Raw genomic sequence first — 19486 nt, 5'->3', positions numbered from 1 at the left:
CTAAAAAGTCTTAAAAATATTTAAGTGATTTGTTCTAATAACATCAAGACAAATTGCTTAAATCTCTCATCTTCTTTATACCCTCTTTTACCTTACAGTGTTGAGGGTTTATTAATCATCAGACCTCAAACCGTTCACAGGATAAGGTGGTCAGTCCAATGCCCCGGTGTATCCTATGTCCTATAGTATTGAGTTCTCAAGGCCTGTTTGATTGCTTTGTGGGATGAAACCCCAGGATAAACTGGGTAAAAAACTTTACTGTCCATGCCCAAGACCGGCTAACTTGGCTATGGCTGAGGAAGATCCTTCAGTTTTTCACGTCACCGGCGGGAATCGAACCTAGGACACTCCTTCCCCAGGCATATGGTTGTGAAGTGCACAGCCACTAGGCTAACCACGCGGACATTGCTTAAATATTTATAGAAAAACAACTATTGGTAATCTGTTATGGTAACAGTAGTAGAAACTGCATCTTCTGGAATGCTGAGTTGTAACGTGAATTACATGGGAGTTTTGTTTCCTTATGTGTATTGTGCTTTTAATTTCTGTACATAATGGATCTATCGATCACTATGACACGTGTTAGACAGTTTTTTTTTTTTTTTTTTTTAAGCTTTTAGGGAACATTTATGTTGTTTTTGGATGTGCTTTTTTCAAAACATGCTTTAAATTAAGATTTTAATTGCAATATTTTAAGTAACATTAACCTTAAAATATTAATTTTAAAACTATCATAATTATAAATAATATAATAGAATAATAATTTTAAAATATGCTTCCCATGAAGCATGCTTTAAAATTCTAATCAACAGATGTTCTAATTCATCATCTCGTATTTTTAAATTTTTTTTAATTCTAATGATATCAAGAAGATAATGCTCTATAAATAATTATTTAATTCCAATTTTACCTCTCTTTCAGCTGTATCCATGTTGTTTGAGTTACGTTGACATAACTGGATTACTACTATAAGCTGTGTCTGAAGACAAACCCAAGACATGCTGAAATCTGTTTCAGCATGATCAATATCATTTACAAGACTTTCTGATAATTTTTGAATTTTATTCTGCAAATTCTGAAATAAAATATATAAAATAATAGTTTTTGGACAGTGTGAATGATTTATTAAGAATATTTCATGAAATTAAGAAAAATCAAGGATCATCATATAATAAATAATATTCTTTAATATTTTTTTATTTTAATATCTAATAGTTAACTATTAGATATTAAGACAAAATTAAGACAAAAAACTTCTGTGTTATGTGTTATTTTCAAATTTTTATTCAGGTTGTTCTAGTTCTAGTTTCTAGTTTTTAAATTTCTGATTAAACTTCCTTAAAACAGTCTAGTAACATTAGTTTCAATAATCATATTGCCATGTGTGCCATTTTAGAGATTGTATAATTATTTAATTATACTTGTTAATTATATAATTAATTATATAATTGTTTAATTATCTTTAAAGAAATTAAAGCCATTGAAAATTAGTGATTCTTGAATATGCCCTGTAATGAAATTTAAAATTAAATAATTCTTTTTTTATTTATTTATTTTATTATTATTTTTTAAAAATATTTCTAAAGCAATAGAATATTTTTTCTGAATACTGTAAATTTCATGCGAAATATGGTAATAGCAGCTAAGTTTTGTTTTAAAATGAGTGAAATGAATATCATACCTACACAACTAGATTAACTTTCAGAGTCAACTGCATAAGAATATTGAGGGGATAGTAATGGAAATAATGCTATCAGGAAAAGCTGAGCTCCAGGCTGAATAAGGGAAACTGAACCTCTAAAATTAACTTGTTTACATACATACATACATACAGGGGTGAATGCTGGTTTGAAATTCATGCTTACTTTTGTTATCATTCAAGGAGTGAGAGGTGTGATTGAAATCTGATTATCGGAATAATGAATTACAAGGCAACCCTCGCATAACGTAGATATTAGGTTCCATAGAAATGCTGCGTTATATAAATCGCATTATGCGAGACTAAGATCACATACAAAAAGTAGGGTTATGTTCAGAAATTGGTTTTTTTTTAAAAAAATGATATAAACAACGACATATCCAACAAAAATATTTTTTTTTATTTAATTCAAGTAATTCATGTAAGTTAAGAAAACATAAACTATGACACAAATACATAATATAAAATTATAAAAATTACAAATCATAATTAAGCTTCACTGCACATAATGCATAAATGTTTTAGACAAAATAAAAATAGGAACATATTTTAATCTTTCATAGCACGAGAATTTGAGGATCGGTTAATAAACATTAGTTTTGTCATGTAATCATCTGATGCATTACTACAAAATAGTAGAGTAATTCTGTCTTTGGAAACTTTGAATCCAGGAGCTGATCTTTCATTTTTTGAAATATAGGTGCGTTTTGGCATTTTTTTCCAATATAACCCGGATTCATCAGCATTGAACACCTGGTCTGCATTATAAATGTTTATAAACGTTGAGAGTTTTTTGTTTAATAAGATTTCCATCCAAAGGAATTTTCTTTTGAGCGCATCTTCTTTCCAAATCATTAGAGATTTCTTCATTTTTCTCTTAGAAAATTGCGTACATGAGCAACGAGCTTTGCACTTACCTTTGATCCAGCAATCTTTCCCGGATTTTATGTTCATTGTGTTTGATTGTTTGAAATGTTGATTCGTTTAAATTCAAAGTCCTTACAACAACTGGTTTTTCTCCATTTTTCAATCGATCCATGATTTTCATTTTTTTTTCTTCAAGACGAATTTTCTTTTCGATATTCATTTTTTCCCTTTCAATGCAATTTGTGGCCATTACTATAAAAATAATTTTTTTACATAAAAAAGCATTACATATTAATTATGTAACTCAGCAGAAAATAAAGTGCTCAGCTTGAGATAACATACTTATGATTTTTAATGCACTTTCCTGGAAAACGAAGACAATTTTCAGCAATAAACACTATACGGTATACAATTGACATACAAGCATCATAAAGTGTGTTTCCACCCAATATAAATTTGCTACTTATAACTACCTGCACGATATGGGCAGACACAAATTTAACGAAGATAAAATTTGATTTTGAAGTCACGTGGTGAAAAAAAAGATATGAAAAGATAAAGGGTTACTACAATTTCTAGACTGTGTTTTGTCAAAACTGCATTGAACAACGGTTACCAGTACTGACCATTTAAAACTATATATTTAGAAATTTATGTACATTTAATCATGCAAATACAACATTTATTTTACAAATGATATTCTATATTTTTCAATTTAGCTACTTGAATACAAATTCTACCCTATGGTTCTTCTTTATGAACTGGTCAATAACATCGTCATAAAAAGTTGGTTGTAACTTAATTTTCTCAAGCAACACACACACACTTGTAAAGGCTGCTGAAGCTCACTGGCTAGAGCTATGTTGACTGCGTATGGCCTGTGTTTAAGACGACATGAAGGGAGCAGAAATGGCTATGCAAGCGCATGAAATCACAGTGCTGTAGCAAGGACCTGGAAGTTTCCACAACCGAGCAAGCCAAGGTAGCTTTGACTACATGAGCAAGCATCGCCCTTTGATACACAACGCAAAGCTCAATTATTGCCGCGCAAGCTTAAAACGTCTTCCGTCTGCAAAAATAAAAGCCTAAATGGAATGCTTATAAATGCATACATTTATTAACAAATATTACTCTTTTCTCAAGTAATGAGCTTGCGCAGAAAGCATTAACTTGTTTTTTGAATGTAAATAACATTTGGAAGTGACTGTATTAAGAACCTCATCAGTACATAATGAATAATTAATTAGTATAAAAATCAGAGAATCGAGATAAAATAAAGCAAAATAAAAGATGTTGCAAATACAACTAATTTTGAATATAACTGCAATTAGCTGATCAAGTAGAAATTCCAACTATTTGTTTCTGTTTATCAAATCCATACCGAACAATTGAAGAAATGTATCATCAACTGCTAGTTCTGAAATAAGCAACAGAACTTTCTAACTTCTTGTTTATATCTGTTCATTGTACAACTAAGTTATTAATGAAATATTCTAAGTATAACATGTACAGAAGCTGTCCTCTAGAGCATCGTTTCTCAAACAGTGGTACATACACCACTAATGGTACATTACATTATTTCTGGTGGTACAATTTTTACACAAAATATTTAAATAAATGATCAGAAAAATGTATTTTAATATTATAATGAGTAGACGGGGTGCTTAAGGGTCAAAGCTGTATAACTGGGAGGAGACCTCCACATAGCCTTTAAAGGAATGTGGAGAACCGACCAGGGCTTCTGACCTAATGTCCAATCCTCACCTTCTCGTGGTGCACCCTGTTGGGTATCTACTTTGATACTGAACGAACGAGGATGGGCTGGCAATTTGGGATTTAGCCGACCAAATTGTATTCTTATTGGTTAAACCAAAATAAAAAATGATGGTACAACATGACAAAATTTCATGCCGGATGGGGCGTCGCCCGGTTAAACAAGGCCCCCCGTTGTTTTCGCCAGGGAACCAGGGTGAACAGCGAAAAGTCAGCTACTGGAACAAATCTGAAAACAAACCCCAACTCAACATCACCAGAGTTAAAGATTGGTAGTATCAACATAAGAAGCCTGAATGGCAAAGAAATGGAGCTAGCTGAGGAATTAGATAAGTATCAGATCGACATAATAGGGGTGACTGAAACAAAAAAGACCAAAACTGGTGAGATCTTTCTGAGCAATAAATACAAAATGTTATATTCAGGCAATGACAATCAAGGAAAAGAAGGAGTAGCCATAGTATTCAACACAAAATACGAGGCTAATCTTCTTGAATGGCAGTCAGTCTCAAGTAGAGTAATGTGGGCAAATATGAGAATGGGGAACTGGACAATGAGACTTATTTGTGCCTATGGTCCCGCAGAAGGTTCTACTAAGGTAGAAGTGGAGGAATTTTTTTACGCTCTAGAAAAAGCAACTGACACAATGAAAAAGGGAAAGTTGGTCCTTGTTGAGGATCTAAATAGCAGAGTAGGAAATGATTGTGAGACATACAAAAATATTTTGGGAAAATTTGGAGAAAAGAGCAAAGCTAATAATAATGGCAAATATCTGTTGGATTTCTGCTAAGGACATGGACTGGTTATTACTAACACCATGTTCCAACATAAAAATATGCACAAATTCACATGGACAGAAGAGGCTAGGAATAAGAAAAGTCTCATTGACTATGTTATTGTTGGTAGTGATGTTTTCTCCCTAGTGCAGGACACCAGAGTGTACAGAGGATTTGAAATTGGAAGTGATCGCTATTTAGTCTTGAGCAGGATAAAATTGAATTTCATATTGAAAAGAATGACATGTAAGAAAGTTTTAAAGCGAATAAAAGTTGAGCAGCTCTCAGATGTGAACTGTAGACTAAAATACAGAAAGATTATTGAAAAGAAAATGAAAGCGTTTAAGAACAGGAATCAAACCTTGGAGATTCAGTGGCAAACTCTGAAGAAAACATTGATGGATTCTGCCAGAGAAGCATGTGGTGAGGTTGTGTGCAAGGATAAAAAAAATGAGAACTCCCTGGTGGACACAGGAAGTTAAAGAGGCAGTGAAGGAAATGAAGAAAGCATATCAAAAGTTCCTGGCAAATAAGTCAGCTTTTACTCTTACAGAATACAGAGACAAATGTAAGAAAGCTAAACAGTGTGTAAAACTAGCTAAACAAAAGTCATGGGAGGACTTAGGCAAGAATATAGAAAATAAATATCAAGAATGTGGCAAAATATTCTGGAGGTTGTTGAAGAAGCTTAGGAATGGAGGAAAGAGTGCTGTAAAAGGAGTTAGAGATGATAAAGGTGACATGAAAACAGGAGAAAAAGATATCCTTGCAGTATGGAGTAATTACTTTGAAAAACTGCTAAATGAAACAAGTAGTGATGACAGCACAGTGATAAAAAACACTGACCAGGCATGCAGTCAGGAATACATATCCATACTTGAAGTAGAAAAAGCCATCAAAGGCTTGAAATATGGAAAGGCAGCAGGAGTAGATGATATTCGACCAGAAATGCTGAAGTATGGTGGTATAAAAGTCTTACAGTGGCTGCACTGCATAGTTCAGAAAGCCTGGACAGAGGGACGAATTCCCGATGAGTGGAGTAGAGCTGTAATAGTACCCATATATAAAAAGGGAAATAAAACTGAATGTGAGAATTACAGAGGTATTTCCCTACTGAGTGTTCCTGGCAAGATCTATGCAAGTATACTTGAGAAACGGTTGAGAAGAATTGTGGAAGAAAAGCTTGGTGAAGAACAAGCTGGATTCAGGCCAAATAGAGGCTGTCAGGATCAGATCTTCTCTTTACGACAAATAGTCGAGAAGGCATGGGAATATAACAAAGATCTGTATTTATGTTTTGTCGATTTGGAAAAGGCATATGACAAGGTGCCAAGAGAGAAGCTATTCAATACGCTGCAGTTATATGGTGTCAATGGGGCATTATATCAAGCAATACTTAGTCTTTATCTGAGTTGTAAGTCAGCAGTTAGAATTGAAGGAAGTACAGGAAGATGGTTTAATGTTAAATCTGGTGTGAGACAAGGATGTACATTATCCCCTCTGTTATTCATTATCTATATGGATCATATTATGAAGGAAAGTGGTATTAAACCTGATATCAAAATTGGGGATGTTAATGTCAGCTCTTTGCTTTATGCGGATGATGTTATACTTCTAAATAAATCCGCTACAAGTCTGCAAGATTCTCTGACTAAATTCAATTGCTGTTGTAATAGATATGGTATGAAGGTCAGCAATAAAAAGACAAAGACAATGAAAATAGGCAGAATCAATGAAAATGTCAACTGTGTTGTGAATGGAGAACCTGTGGAACAAGTAAAACATTTCAGCTACTTAGGCACAATTTTGACTGAAGATGGTAAATTAAATATAGAAATAGACAACAGAATCAGCAAAGCTGGTATGGTGGGAAGTCAATTGAATAAATTCATATGGAATAAGAGAGAAATTAGTCAGAACACTAAATTAGCTGTATACAAGACAGTGTTCAAACCAGTTTTAACTTATGGATCTGAGAGCTGGGTCAGAAGTAAAACACTTGACCAAAGACTAGAGACCGCAGATATGAGAGTCCTGAGAAAGATTAGAGGCGTGAACAGATGGCACCAATGGCAATATCATATTAAAAATGAGGATAATAGGAAAGAACTTGACATTGTCAGCATCCAGGAATGCATTAGCAGAGCTAATCTCAGGTGGTATGGCCACTTAAATAGAATGGGAGAGGAAAGATTAGCAAAACAAGTGTTCTCTGCCAGGTTGGCAGGAAAACGACCCAGAGGAAGACCAAGATATAGGTGGATTGATACGGTACAAAGTGCCTTAGACGATAGAAATATAAGATCTGATAATGTTGGAGTCTTGACAAGTAACAGACTGATTTGGAGGAAAATTGTAGATAGGAAGTTAGTAATGATGTAATTTTTTCATGTAGTACGTTTTATTCGATTCACCAAGCTAAATTCTTGGAACAGTCTACTCATTATCATCATCATCATCAAATTCCTGCCATGTACCCTCAAGGGGTGTACAGGATTTTGATGATGATGATAATGAGTAGACTGTTCCAAGAATTTAGCTTGGCGAATCGAATAAAACGAACAAATAAATTTTATTACAGTTTTATGTGAATTTTCGGATGCGAAGTCTCATTAGCATGTCATACGGGTTTTCATATTTAATATTTATTTTGAAACAGTATTTTTGGTGGTACATGCTTTTATGGTGGTACATATATTTTTTGATTCTTATTTAAGTGGTACAGAATTTAAAAAGTTTGAGAACCCCTGCTCTAGAGACTTTGCTCTAAATCAAGTTCATCAAAGAGGTATTTTGCTTTACAATGGGGATACTGATGTTGAAGATTATCCAAAATAAGAGCAGAGAAAGAAACATTTCTTGAAACCTGAAAAACTAGAACTATGAGGGAAACAGGAGGGAGAAATTAATTTTATCTATTTATTTTATTTTTAATGAAAGTTTAAAAGTGAAAGATGAAAGTGTTAAAAGAAAGATCACAAAATTTGATTACTTCAACAACATGGAGGTTTAAAACAAAAATCATTATTTCATCTAAACAGTAGGTGAGGTATTTTCAAGATAAAAAAAGGTAAACAAATTAAGCTAGAAGAAAACAAGGAATATCATGCAATCATTCTAAGTCCTCTAAGCACACTGAAAAAGTTTTTTTTTTTTTTTTTACATAAGTGTAGAATTACAGACTCAAAGATGAAGTTTTTTACATTCGTATTTGTTTAGGATTCCACTAAATAATAATTATAAGATGAACTTCTTTAGAAATTCATTGAACATCTTAACCTCTAAATAACACGATGTCAAACATTCTGGAAAAAACAAAGAAGATAATGTTGAATGACAGACCATTTCGAGTCTACTGATGGGTAATTGGATATAAGATTTATTTGTGGCTATGCTTCCAAAGAAGGTTCTACTAAGGAAGAAATAGAGGAATTTTGTGAGTCATGAGAAAAGGCTGCTCACATAAAGAAGAATGAAACATTGGTCCTTGTTGTAGATCTATATAGCAGAGAAAAAAATGAATACCAGACATATAGAAATGTATTAAGAAATTTAGAGAAAAGAGCAAAGTTAATAATAATGGTAAGTGTCAGCTGGATTTCCATTCAGGACAAGGACCAGTCATCACTAACACCACGTTCACATCTTTATGTTGGAAAAATGTTGTTTCACAAATTCACATGGGAAGGAGACAGAAAATAAAAAAAAAAAAACTCTCAATGAATTTGCTATTGTTGATAGTGATAACTTCAAGCTTCATCAGGACAAAAGAGTGCACAAGAGATTTGACATCTAAAGTGATCATTTAGTTTTGAGCAGAATATTTGAAAAGAAAAATATGCATAAAAGTTTTAAAGAATAATTAAAGTTGAACAGCATTTATATGTGAACTGTAGACTCAAATATATAAACATTATTGGGGAAAAAGATGAAATTTGAAAAAAACAATCAAAGCTTAGAGAATAAGTGGCAAACTCTAAAGAAAACCTGGTTTGATTCAAGTGGACAGGCATATGGTAAAGTTGTCTGCAAGAATAGGAAAATCAGAACTCCATGGTGAACACAGGAAGTCAAATAGAGACAATCTAAGAAAAGAAGAAAGCAAAGGTTCCTAGCAAGTCAGCATGTAAGCTAAGAAAATGCAGAAAAAAATTTAAGTGAGGCAATATATAAAACTGTTTAAATTTAAACCCAAATCATGAGAACACTTGGTAAGAATACAGAAGAAATATCAGCAAGGTAGTTAAATGTTCTGGAGGCTAATGAAAAAGTTTACAGATGGAGGAAAGAGTACTGTAAAAGAAATTAAAGATGACATGATAACTGAAGATATTCTAGATGTCTAGATTAATTACTTTGAAAGACTGATCAATGAAACAAGAAATAACACAATAATGGCAGAAAATATTCAAGAGAAATGCAACCAGTGGAAATCACTACTTGAGGTAGAAAAGTAATCAAAAACCTGAAATGTGGAAAGGCAGCTGAAGTAGATGATATTTGACCAGAAATGCTCAAATATGGAGGTATACTATAATTATATGGTGTAAATAGAACATTATGCTGAGCAATATGTAGCTTATATTTAAGCTGTAAATCAGCAGTTAGGATTGTAGAAAGTATAGGAAGATGGAAAACCAGGTGAAACAAGGGAGCACATTATTTCCACTGCTATTTGTCATGCATATGATCATATTATGAAGGAAAGTGATACAACCTGATATCAGAATTGAAGATATCAAATTCAGCTCATTTCAAAAATTTTGCAGATGATGTTATAACTAAATTCAGTGCAAGTGTGCAGGAATCCTAAATAACTAAACTGAATAACTGCCGTAACAAATCTGGTTTGAAAATAAGCAATAAAAAAACTGACTATGAAAACAGGCAGGAAGGAACACTAAAAACATTCAACTATATCCTGAATGGAGAATTATTTAGGCACAATTTTTAATGAAGATGTCAATTGAATAAATTTATATGGAATAAGAGAACTTAGTCTGCAAAACAGTAAATCAGCTGCATATAAGAACATGTTCAAACCTATTTTAACTTATGGATTTCAGAGCTTGATTAAATGTCAGACAGTTGATCAAAGACTAGTGATCACATGGAGGTGACCAGATGGTATCAATGGCAGAATCATTAACAATGAAGACATATTAGGAACTTGACATTATTAGCATTCAGGAGCAATGTGTGAATGTTTCAAGTATGGTCACTTCAACAGAATGGGAAAGGAATGATTAGAAACAGGTGTTTGATGAAGAAAAGACCCAAAGATCCTTAGAAGGGAAAGGGTGAAATATGAGATCTAGCAATATTGGAGTTCTGACAGATCACAGCTTAATTTGGAGGAAAATTGTCGGTAGAAAGTGATAAAGTAAACTTTCCACATAGTACTAGTTCACAGCAGTAAAGCAGTTCCAAAAGCTGGCTGTATGGGATGGCCTGATGGTAACATATTTAGGAGGCTTGCTGATTAGACAGCATATAACTTTGCTGAATCTATGCTCATCACATCATGCCTGGCGAGGAGGACACATAATGGTATGTGAGGAGCACTTCCGAGGCCACATTATGACATGAAGACTGGATGCTCTCTTTATGAGTGACATGTCAACATATCTAAGAGTCTATCTTCACCACACAGTATGTTCTCTTGCTCATTGTTGTTCAATGTTGTCACCGCACACATGGAGTACATGTCAGAAGATACAATGCAATAGTGAGGGTTATAGAGAATAGGATAAAGATTACAAAAGTTGAATAATAGCATTAGAACCCCCCACCACACACACACATAGGACTAACATTGGATTGAGAAAGCCTGACTTATAGTAAAGAGAGGAGATGAGTCAGGCTTCCTCAATCCAATGTTGGTCCTATGGTGCAGTGTTTTCCAAACTTATGGATGTAAAGGCCCCCTTTGTAGAAATTAAAATATTTAACGGCCCTCCATCAAAAAAAAAAAAAAAAATCGTAATACAGACATATATTATTATAATATTTATTATATTTATATTCAATACAATTTATATTCAAGATTTTGTGTTTGTAAGCTTTTTTGTGCTTCTTATCAATACCTTTGAAATGAAATTTATGAATAAGCATATATTTATTAATATTCATTAAGCACCGAAATACGAAGGAAGCAAATTTTGTGAATCAACACCAATGTGTGACTTTTTCCCATTAAAATATAGAAAAGAACAAAAAAAAAGATAAATAATAAAAATTAAATACATTTCTTTTAAGATTAAAAATAAGAACCACTTAGTCTTAAAACATTTTAATTTGTTTTCATTATTTCACGGCCCCTCTAAACAAAACTTATGGCTCCCAAGAGGGGCCGCAGCCCAGAGTTTGGGAAGCGCTGCTATAGTGGGGTTCTACTGCTGTGGTTGCCCAGCACCCATACACTCCCTCCATGAGAAAGCTGTTTACTATGCTGAAAACCATAGTGCAAGACTTAGTGCAGCTACTTCAGGAAGAATACCACATCATACCAAAATTTACCTCTGCAACTGTATCCTTTAAAGGTGTATGGTATCAACAAAGTTATACGAGCTTAACTAAGCTATGGACTTCTTGGGCTGATTTCGAGATACTCTCTTTGCATGCCTTGCAGGGCACACTGCTAACATGTAGGACTTACAGAGAATGACTTCTTGAATTCTCAGGAGTTGGATGGCACAGGATATTGTTGGGAGTTTAGGCCTCTTCTGGTCCTATATGTGGGACCATAGTTCGTAGCACTGTTTTCAGTGCAAAATTAGAAAATAAAAATTAAATAAATCTCAAAATAAGCAGGGGTGGTGGCTTCACATCAGGCAATGAAATTCATCTTCTACTTAAAGACATTTACATATATCTATGCCTGAAGGGAGTATTTGAACACATAGCTTTTTTTTTTTTTTTTTTTTTTTTTTTTTTTTTTTTTGAGAGAGAGTGAATATGCTAACTACCTGGCCAATCCAGATGGCAAATTTACTTATTTTTCCATGTAATTATGGAAAGAGCAGAATCTTTTTTTCCAAAGACTTCTGCCATTTTAACAGAATATACTGGAAAAATACAGTAATTCACACAAGCAAAATTAAGATCATGCAAGACAGACACTTTTTTAAAACAATCAACTAAACATTAAGACATTTTCAAATCTAAAATAAGATGATTATCCACATATTTCTAAGTTTAGAGAGATAAACTTTGCAGAGATGCAAGAGTTCAAGAAGAAGAGTTCTGTCATTTATAGTTATGACAAGGTAACTGTTTTTATTTTTAATAGAGCTCTTTATGGTATGTTTCATACATAATATTACAACTAGGCTTAATCATACTTCAACATACACTAACAACGTTGCTTAATGATACTATTTATTTGTCTGCATATCTCTAACATACACTGATAGTTTTGATATAATACAAATCAATATAATGAAAACAAGATCTTTTATGTATAACATACAGAATATATACAAGCAGGTGCTCTGTTTATGCATATTAAGTTTACGTAGATTCAAACTTGTGCAATCTGATATTTAGTCATTTTGAATGTATTTGTGCATCCAACTTCAAAGTTATGTGCTTAGGAACATTTCAGAAAATCTGGACAACTGGTCAAGCCAGTGATTTATGATTCATATAATTCGCACACAATCTGTCCAACATTCAGCTTCTTTTCAGTAGTCTCACATGCTGAATTGAAACTGAATGAAGTGCTCATGTGTTTTGTTTACTATGACTTCAATTTCATATAAATATTATGAACTGAGATCTATGCTTGTGTTCATTTAATTGTGAATTACCATTATTAGTGAATTTTAATAGATGATTAGTGTAAATCAATATTGTTCTGTGCTGATCAAAATGGCATTAAGATTTCTAGACATCAGTGCTTACTTAAGTTCATACATACTATAATAATTTTTTATTAATATAAAGTGAATTTAACGAATTTATTATTTTATTATTAATTTAATAATGGACTCTATGCATGTAGAAAATGCGTCAGAAAGCTTATAATAATAATACTGGAACCAAAACTAGATGTGACAGGTTTCATGCCACTGAACTGCCATGAAAGTTCTATGTCTCCTTTGCATAAACTTTTCTATAAGAAAAGCTTGAGCATTGTATTGTTTCTATACTTAATATTAACTGAAATATTGATTATTATTTAAATGTATGTGTAATTTAATAAAAAGCCATATGATAAGCATCATTTAGAGATTTTTTTTTATGGAGGCAGAATATTGCTGCACATTATATGCATTTGAATAGAGAAATCACATTCTATTTATACAAGTTTTGAATTTTTGATTACATGAGGGTCTCAGAAATGCATATCACATAAACAGAGAACTCACTGTACACATATAACATGTCTATTATTTAAGAAATTGTATATATCCACAATGCTGCACTTTAATGTTTACTTACTTCTAGAAGAATACTGAAGGCACCATGAACATCTCCTGCTTTTTCTAACAAGAAAGCTGTTGCATCCATTACTTTATAATGCCTGCAAATCTTTAAAGTTAAATGATAAAAAAAAAGTCAGTAAAATTCAAACACCAAGTTATATATACTTTGTTTAACAGAAAAACAAGTAAATGTTTTACTGAAAAATACCTGAAAGTTTCATATTAGTATAAATGAAAGTTAAGGCAAATAAAAGTTTACTTTTGAGAACTGAAAAATTCCTAAAGGGATGCTACATATATTGCTTTCCATTTCTATTAGATAGCCATACTATACAGCTTAGGAGTCCCCCCCCCCCCCCTCTTTTTTTTTGTGACTCCCATCTAAAAAAAAAAAGGTTGTAAAATTATATTACATTAGTGAAGAGCAGGCTAAGAATTTTTTAAATTATTATTATTTAAAAAATTTTTTTTACACAATCCAGAAACCCTGCTCTAAAGATCAAACATCGAACACTTTCAGGCTTCAGGCCTCCAATAAGTGCAGTAGTGGTTGTGTGTATGAGGATGATAAAATTTGTCTCCAACCTAAAGAAAACCACAAATATCCATGTCCATGGCAGGAGTGGAATCCACAGCCTATTACATGCACAGCCATATTGGATGGAGAGCAGTTATGATAAGTACTCGGTCAACCAGGGTTGGCCAGGAGTGCTCCATCTTTGTTATGTTGTCTTGGTAGGCACTACCTATGTTAAAAGACCAATTTCTGACTGAAGACTACATTTCATCTTTTATTATAGTATACATTAGTTTTAATAAGTAAACAGCTGTTTCAAGTTTATTTCAGTTCTCACCAGTACCTAGATTGAAAAATGTTGACAAAACCAGTTGCTACCCGAGAGCACCGTATGTTGAATTTAACTCCCAATCAACCATTTTCCTATTAACAGGTACAAACTTAATGTTTGGATATATCATTATATCTTCAGAAGATACTATGTAAAAAGCAAGAGAATTTATATATGTAAAAATCCATATTTTTATGGATGTATATCTGATATTCTGTTTTAGTTAGGATTACTAAGAATTATTGGGAGAGGCAAGGCTATTTCTCATACTTTCTCTAACTACATAAGCTGTTTCTTTCATCCAACAAATTCTCTGTGATGAGTGTCTGTTATTATACAAGTTTATTAAATTCCAATTATTTTTTATTTTTCATATTCCACCTGTCTGAAGTCTCCCCCCACCCCTCAATAGATCACTTATCATTAGCATAACATTAACCTTCTTTCATTATCTTCCACTGTATTAAACCACACCAACATACCAATTCTAACTTATGTGTAATTTAAGTTATTCTAACTTAAATTACACATCAGTGCCCTTCCAAGTCTCATTAATCCCATGAAATAAACAGCTGCAATTGTTATTATTTAGTAATAGCAAATGAAGTATATACTGAGCATGTGTCATTACCTCACTACTGAAGATAATTCTGCTCACATGATGAATGCATCGTCTATCATTCTATTTAGGATTCAGAAAATAACTTAAGCATCTTACTGCTTTTTTTTTTTTTTTTTTTTGCATTACAAAAAAAAAACATCTTTATATCATCTGAGAGTTGGGTTAAAAATAAAACATCTGATCAAAGACTAGAGACCACATATGTGAGAGTTCTGAGAAAAATGAGGGATGAGAACAGATGGCATCGATGGCAGAATAATATCAAAAATAAAGAATTATGAAGGATCCAAATTGTTAGCATTCAAGAATGTGAGAGCAGGGCTAATCTGAGGTAGTAGTATGATCATTTAGCCAAAATAGAAGAAGTTTAAGGTCTAGGTGGATTGATGCAATCAATAGTGTTCTAGAAAATCGAAATGTATGACAAAAAAAAAAAAAATAATAACATAATACACAACACATAATAGTCTCCTTCAATTTTATACCTAAGTATACTGCAACAGAATGATGAGTTCTTGTCTCATAATTTTGGACACTTCTGAACCTATCAGGAAGAATCTTGAAGTAACACCTGAGATGTATATTTCTCAATGAACAAAATTTTTACTCTCTTATTTTTATATGTATGTGTATATCTAATTTATTTAAAAAGTGTCATTAGAATCTAAAGAGTACTTGAGACCATATCTCTCTACTCACACATTCTCATTGTTGAATCTTTGCTTTGTTACTTGTGCTTGTTTATTTTGAATTTCACACTACCTAAGGAGTGAAAAGAAGGCAAAACAGTACCACTCCACAAGCATGGTTGTAAGACAGAAGTTTCCAGTTGTAGACCAGTATATAACTACAATTGTGGTCAAGGTGTTGGAGAGATTGGCTATGAATAGAATACAGGATTTGGGTTGCTAGACATAGCATGCTTTATGATGGTCAACAAGGCTTTGTAAAGGGTAGGTCCTGTTTTAGCAATTTACTTGCATTTTATGATAAGGTAACAAGGGAAAATCACATACAGTGATATTCTTGGACTTCACTGTATGTGATATTATCATATCACATACAGCGATATGATAGAGCCCACAAGTTCGACCATTCGGTCCAAGAGATTTCTGTCATATTGCATGGGCTCCGGTCTGCTGTTAGCAAGGTTATTGTGAATTGGAAATGCGATGAAACCACCAAACCTCTTCCTCGAAATGGCAGGCCCAAGAAACTAACAAATTGGGACCAGTGAACTCTCAAGCATGTTGTCACAGTAAATCATCAGTCAACCTTAGCAACCATCAAAAATGGCTTCCACATGAGCTCTGGAAAGGATGCCAGTGACAGACCTATTCCCTGGGAGGTGTCTGCCTTTGGGTTTCACGGTCATGTCACAGCTCACAAACCCTTGATTACACTTGCCAATGTCCCAATGTCATCTGGAATGGTGCAAACAACACAGTCATTGGACTATGGATCAATGGAAACGGGCCCACCATGCACATTTTGGACAATTCCGTTCTTCCCACATTGTGGTAACAGTTTGGAATAGGCACTTTCCTGTATTATCAGCAAGATAACATACCTGCTCACAAAGGAAGGCCCTAGTTCCACAGTTTGAAAACAGGGAGGCAGAAGAACTAAACTGACCAGCCCAAACCCTGACCTCAACCCTATTGAACATTTTTGGGATGAACTGGAGCAAAGGTTGCATGCCAGACCCGACAAACACTCATCAGCTGTCTGCCATACAAGAGGAATGGAAATGAATTCCAGCAGCAGTTTACCAGAACTTAGTGAAAAGCCTATTCTGAAAGGAAATGGCTGTAAAAGCAATGAAAGGAGGCTCAATCTTGTATTGACAGCAACGCTGTAGCGATGGGAAATACAAACAGCTGCTGTCCAGACACTTTTGGCAATATAGTGTACTTTGCGTGTGGACAGACTTATGTGTTCATCAAACATGTTGTTTATTATTTTAACGGTATAATAGAACACAGAAACTAAGTAAATAATTAATTTATTAACTTGATGCTGATATTTCGCTGGTGTTATAACCAGCATCTTCAGAGCACAAAAACACTGTTTGTCACAATACGCGAGACTAAAACAACATGGTGTACTTAAAACAAAATTGTAGCAGCAACACAAAGACTAGAGTCCTGATTTTGGCACTCTCTATCTGAGAAGAAAAAAAAAAAAAAAAAGCTATCATATATTACTAGAGTCCTAGAAAAGTGCTAGTTTTTTCTTAATATGACTGTCTCCCAGATCTTCGGCAAGTTAATACAGCCATATTTGTTGAGATTTGGAGTGTGTTTTAGGGCTTCTGTTGCCTCTAAGAACAATCTCTCTGATTTATACGGGTTTCTGTGTAGTACTTTTGTGTTTTTCCAGTTGATCCTGTGTGCAGGGGTATCCAGTGCATGGTCTGCTAGGCCCAACTTCCCATAATGATAATTCCGGACGTATCTTTTATGTTCGCTGATGCGGATGTTCACAGTTCTTCCTGTTTGACCGTAGTAGGCTTGATTGCATGAGCAGGGTACTTGGTAGACTCCTGGATGTGATAAAGGAGGAATGCTATCCTTGGGTGAGCGGATGAGGGTGGCTAATTTGCTACATGGTCTGAATGTAGTGAGTAGTTTATGTTTATTGAGAATTCTTGAGATCTTTTTGGATGTGCCTTTAATGTAAGGGATGGTGACTGTTTTGTTGTAGTTCTCTGTGGTGGATGGTGGGAGGGGTTTCTTAGGAGTGTTTAGTATTTTGTTTATTTTATGTGGATTGTAGCCGTTGGCCAAGAAGGTGTGGCGTAAGTGAGTCAGTTCAGCAGTCAGAGCCTTGTCATTGGAACAGATTGCTCTCGCTCTATGGGTTAGCGTTTTTTAATATGCCATATTGTTGAGAAGGATGATGGTGTGATTGTTTGTGTAAGTATCTGCCTGTATGTGTGGGTTTTCTAAAAACTGAAAATGATAAGGAACCATCTGGGAGACGTGTGATGAGTGTATCCAGGAAGGGCAGACAGTTGTTGGTTTCCAGTTCCATAGTAAAGTGGATTTTTGGATGTTGGCTATTTAAATGTGCTAAGAATGTTTTCAATGTCTCAGGGCCATGTGGCCAAATAGCAAGCACATCATCAACATAGCATAGCCAAAGTGTTGGTTTGAGAGTGGCTGTATTGATTGCTTGTTTTTCCAGGTGTTCTATGTAAAAGTTGGCTGGGAGGGGAATCTACTGAAGTCACACTTCCCCCCTGATATATTTGAATTATTCAAATTCACAATACATGCAGGATATTTCTCATGGAAAGGGAAAATATACAAACAAATTGATGGGACAGCCATGGGCCCCCCCCCCCTTTCCCCCCTAGCCAACTTTTACATAGAACACATGGAAAAACAAGCAATCAATACAGCCACTCTCAAACCAACACTTTGGCTACGCTATGTTGATGATGTGCTTGCTATTTGGCCACATGGCCCTGAGACATTGAAAACATTCTTAGCACATTTAAATAGCCAACATCCAAAAATCCACTTTACTATGGAACTGGAAACCAACAACTGTCTGCCCTTCCTGGATACACTCATCACACGTCTCCCAGATGGTTCCTTATCATTTTCAGTTTTTAGAAAACCCACACATACAGGCAGATACTTACACAAACAATCACACCATCATCCTTCTCAACAATATGGCATATTAAAAAACGCTAACCCATAGAGCGAGAGCAATCTGTTCCAATGACAAGGCTCTGACTGCTGAACTGACTCACTTACGCCACACCTTCTTGGCCAACGGCTACAATCCACATAAAATAAACAAAATACTAAACACTCCTAAGAAACCCCTCCCACCATCCACCACAGAGAACTACAACAAAACAGTCACCATCCCTTACATTAAAGGCACATCCAAAAAGATCTCAAGAATTCTCAATAAACATAAACTACTCACTACATTCAGACCATGTAGCAAATTAGCCACCCTCATCCACTCACCCAAGGATAGCATTCCTCCTTTATCACATCCAGGAGTCTACCAAGTACCCTGCTCATGCAATCAAGCCTACTACGGTCAAACAGGAAGAACTGTGAACATCCGCATCAGCGAACATAAAAGATACGTCCGGAATTATCATTATGGGAAGTCGGGCCTAGCAGACCATGCACTGGATACCCCTGCACACAGGATCAACTGGAAAAACACAAAAGTACTACAAAGAAACCCGTATAAATCAGAGAGATTGTTCTTAGAGGCAACAGAAGCCCTAAAACACACTCCAAATCTCAACAAATATGGCTGTATTAACTTGCCGAAGATCTGGGAGACAGTCATATTAAGAAAAAACTAGCACTTTTCTAGGACTCTAGTAATATATGATAGCTTTTTTTTTTTCTCAGATAGAGGGTGCCAAAATCAGGATTCTAGTCTTTGTGTTGCTGCTACAATTTTGTTTTAAGTACACCATGTTGTTTTAG

General features: G+C 34.3%; 1 protein-coding gene across 1 annotated transcript in view; it reads right to left on the bottom strand.

Annotated features, from left to right (window-relative positions):
• Vps8 (vacuolar protein sorting 8) overlaps positions 1-19486 on the bottom strand; it is a 519719-nt gene that overhangs the window by 74882 nt on the left and 425351 nt on the right. Inside the window, exons 33-34 of the mRNA XM_090395104.1 lie at positions 13561-13650; positions 911-1075 (exon numbers count right to left, since the gene is read on the bottom strand). Coding sequence (XP_090251230.1) covers positions 911-1075; positions 13561-13650 — 255 coding nt within the window. The remainder of the gene's footprint in view (positions 1-910; positions 1076-13560; positions 13651-19486) is intronic.

The sequence above is a fragment of the Typopeltis vanoorti genome, chromosome 7 (assembly GCF_054136105.1).
Source record: "Typopeltis vanoorti isolate ZY-2024b chromosome 7, IOZ_Tvanoo_1.0, whole genome shotgun sequence".
In the NCBI taxonomy this organism is placed as follows: Eukaryota; Metazoa; Arthropoda; class Arachnida; order Uropygi; family Thelyphonidae; genus Typopeltis; species Typopeltis vanoorti.
Note: the sequence above shows the minus strand (reverse complement) of the source record. Positions and strands in the feature narration are given on the sequence as shown.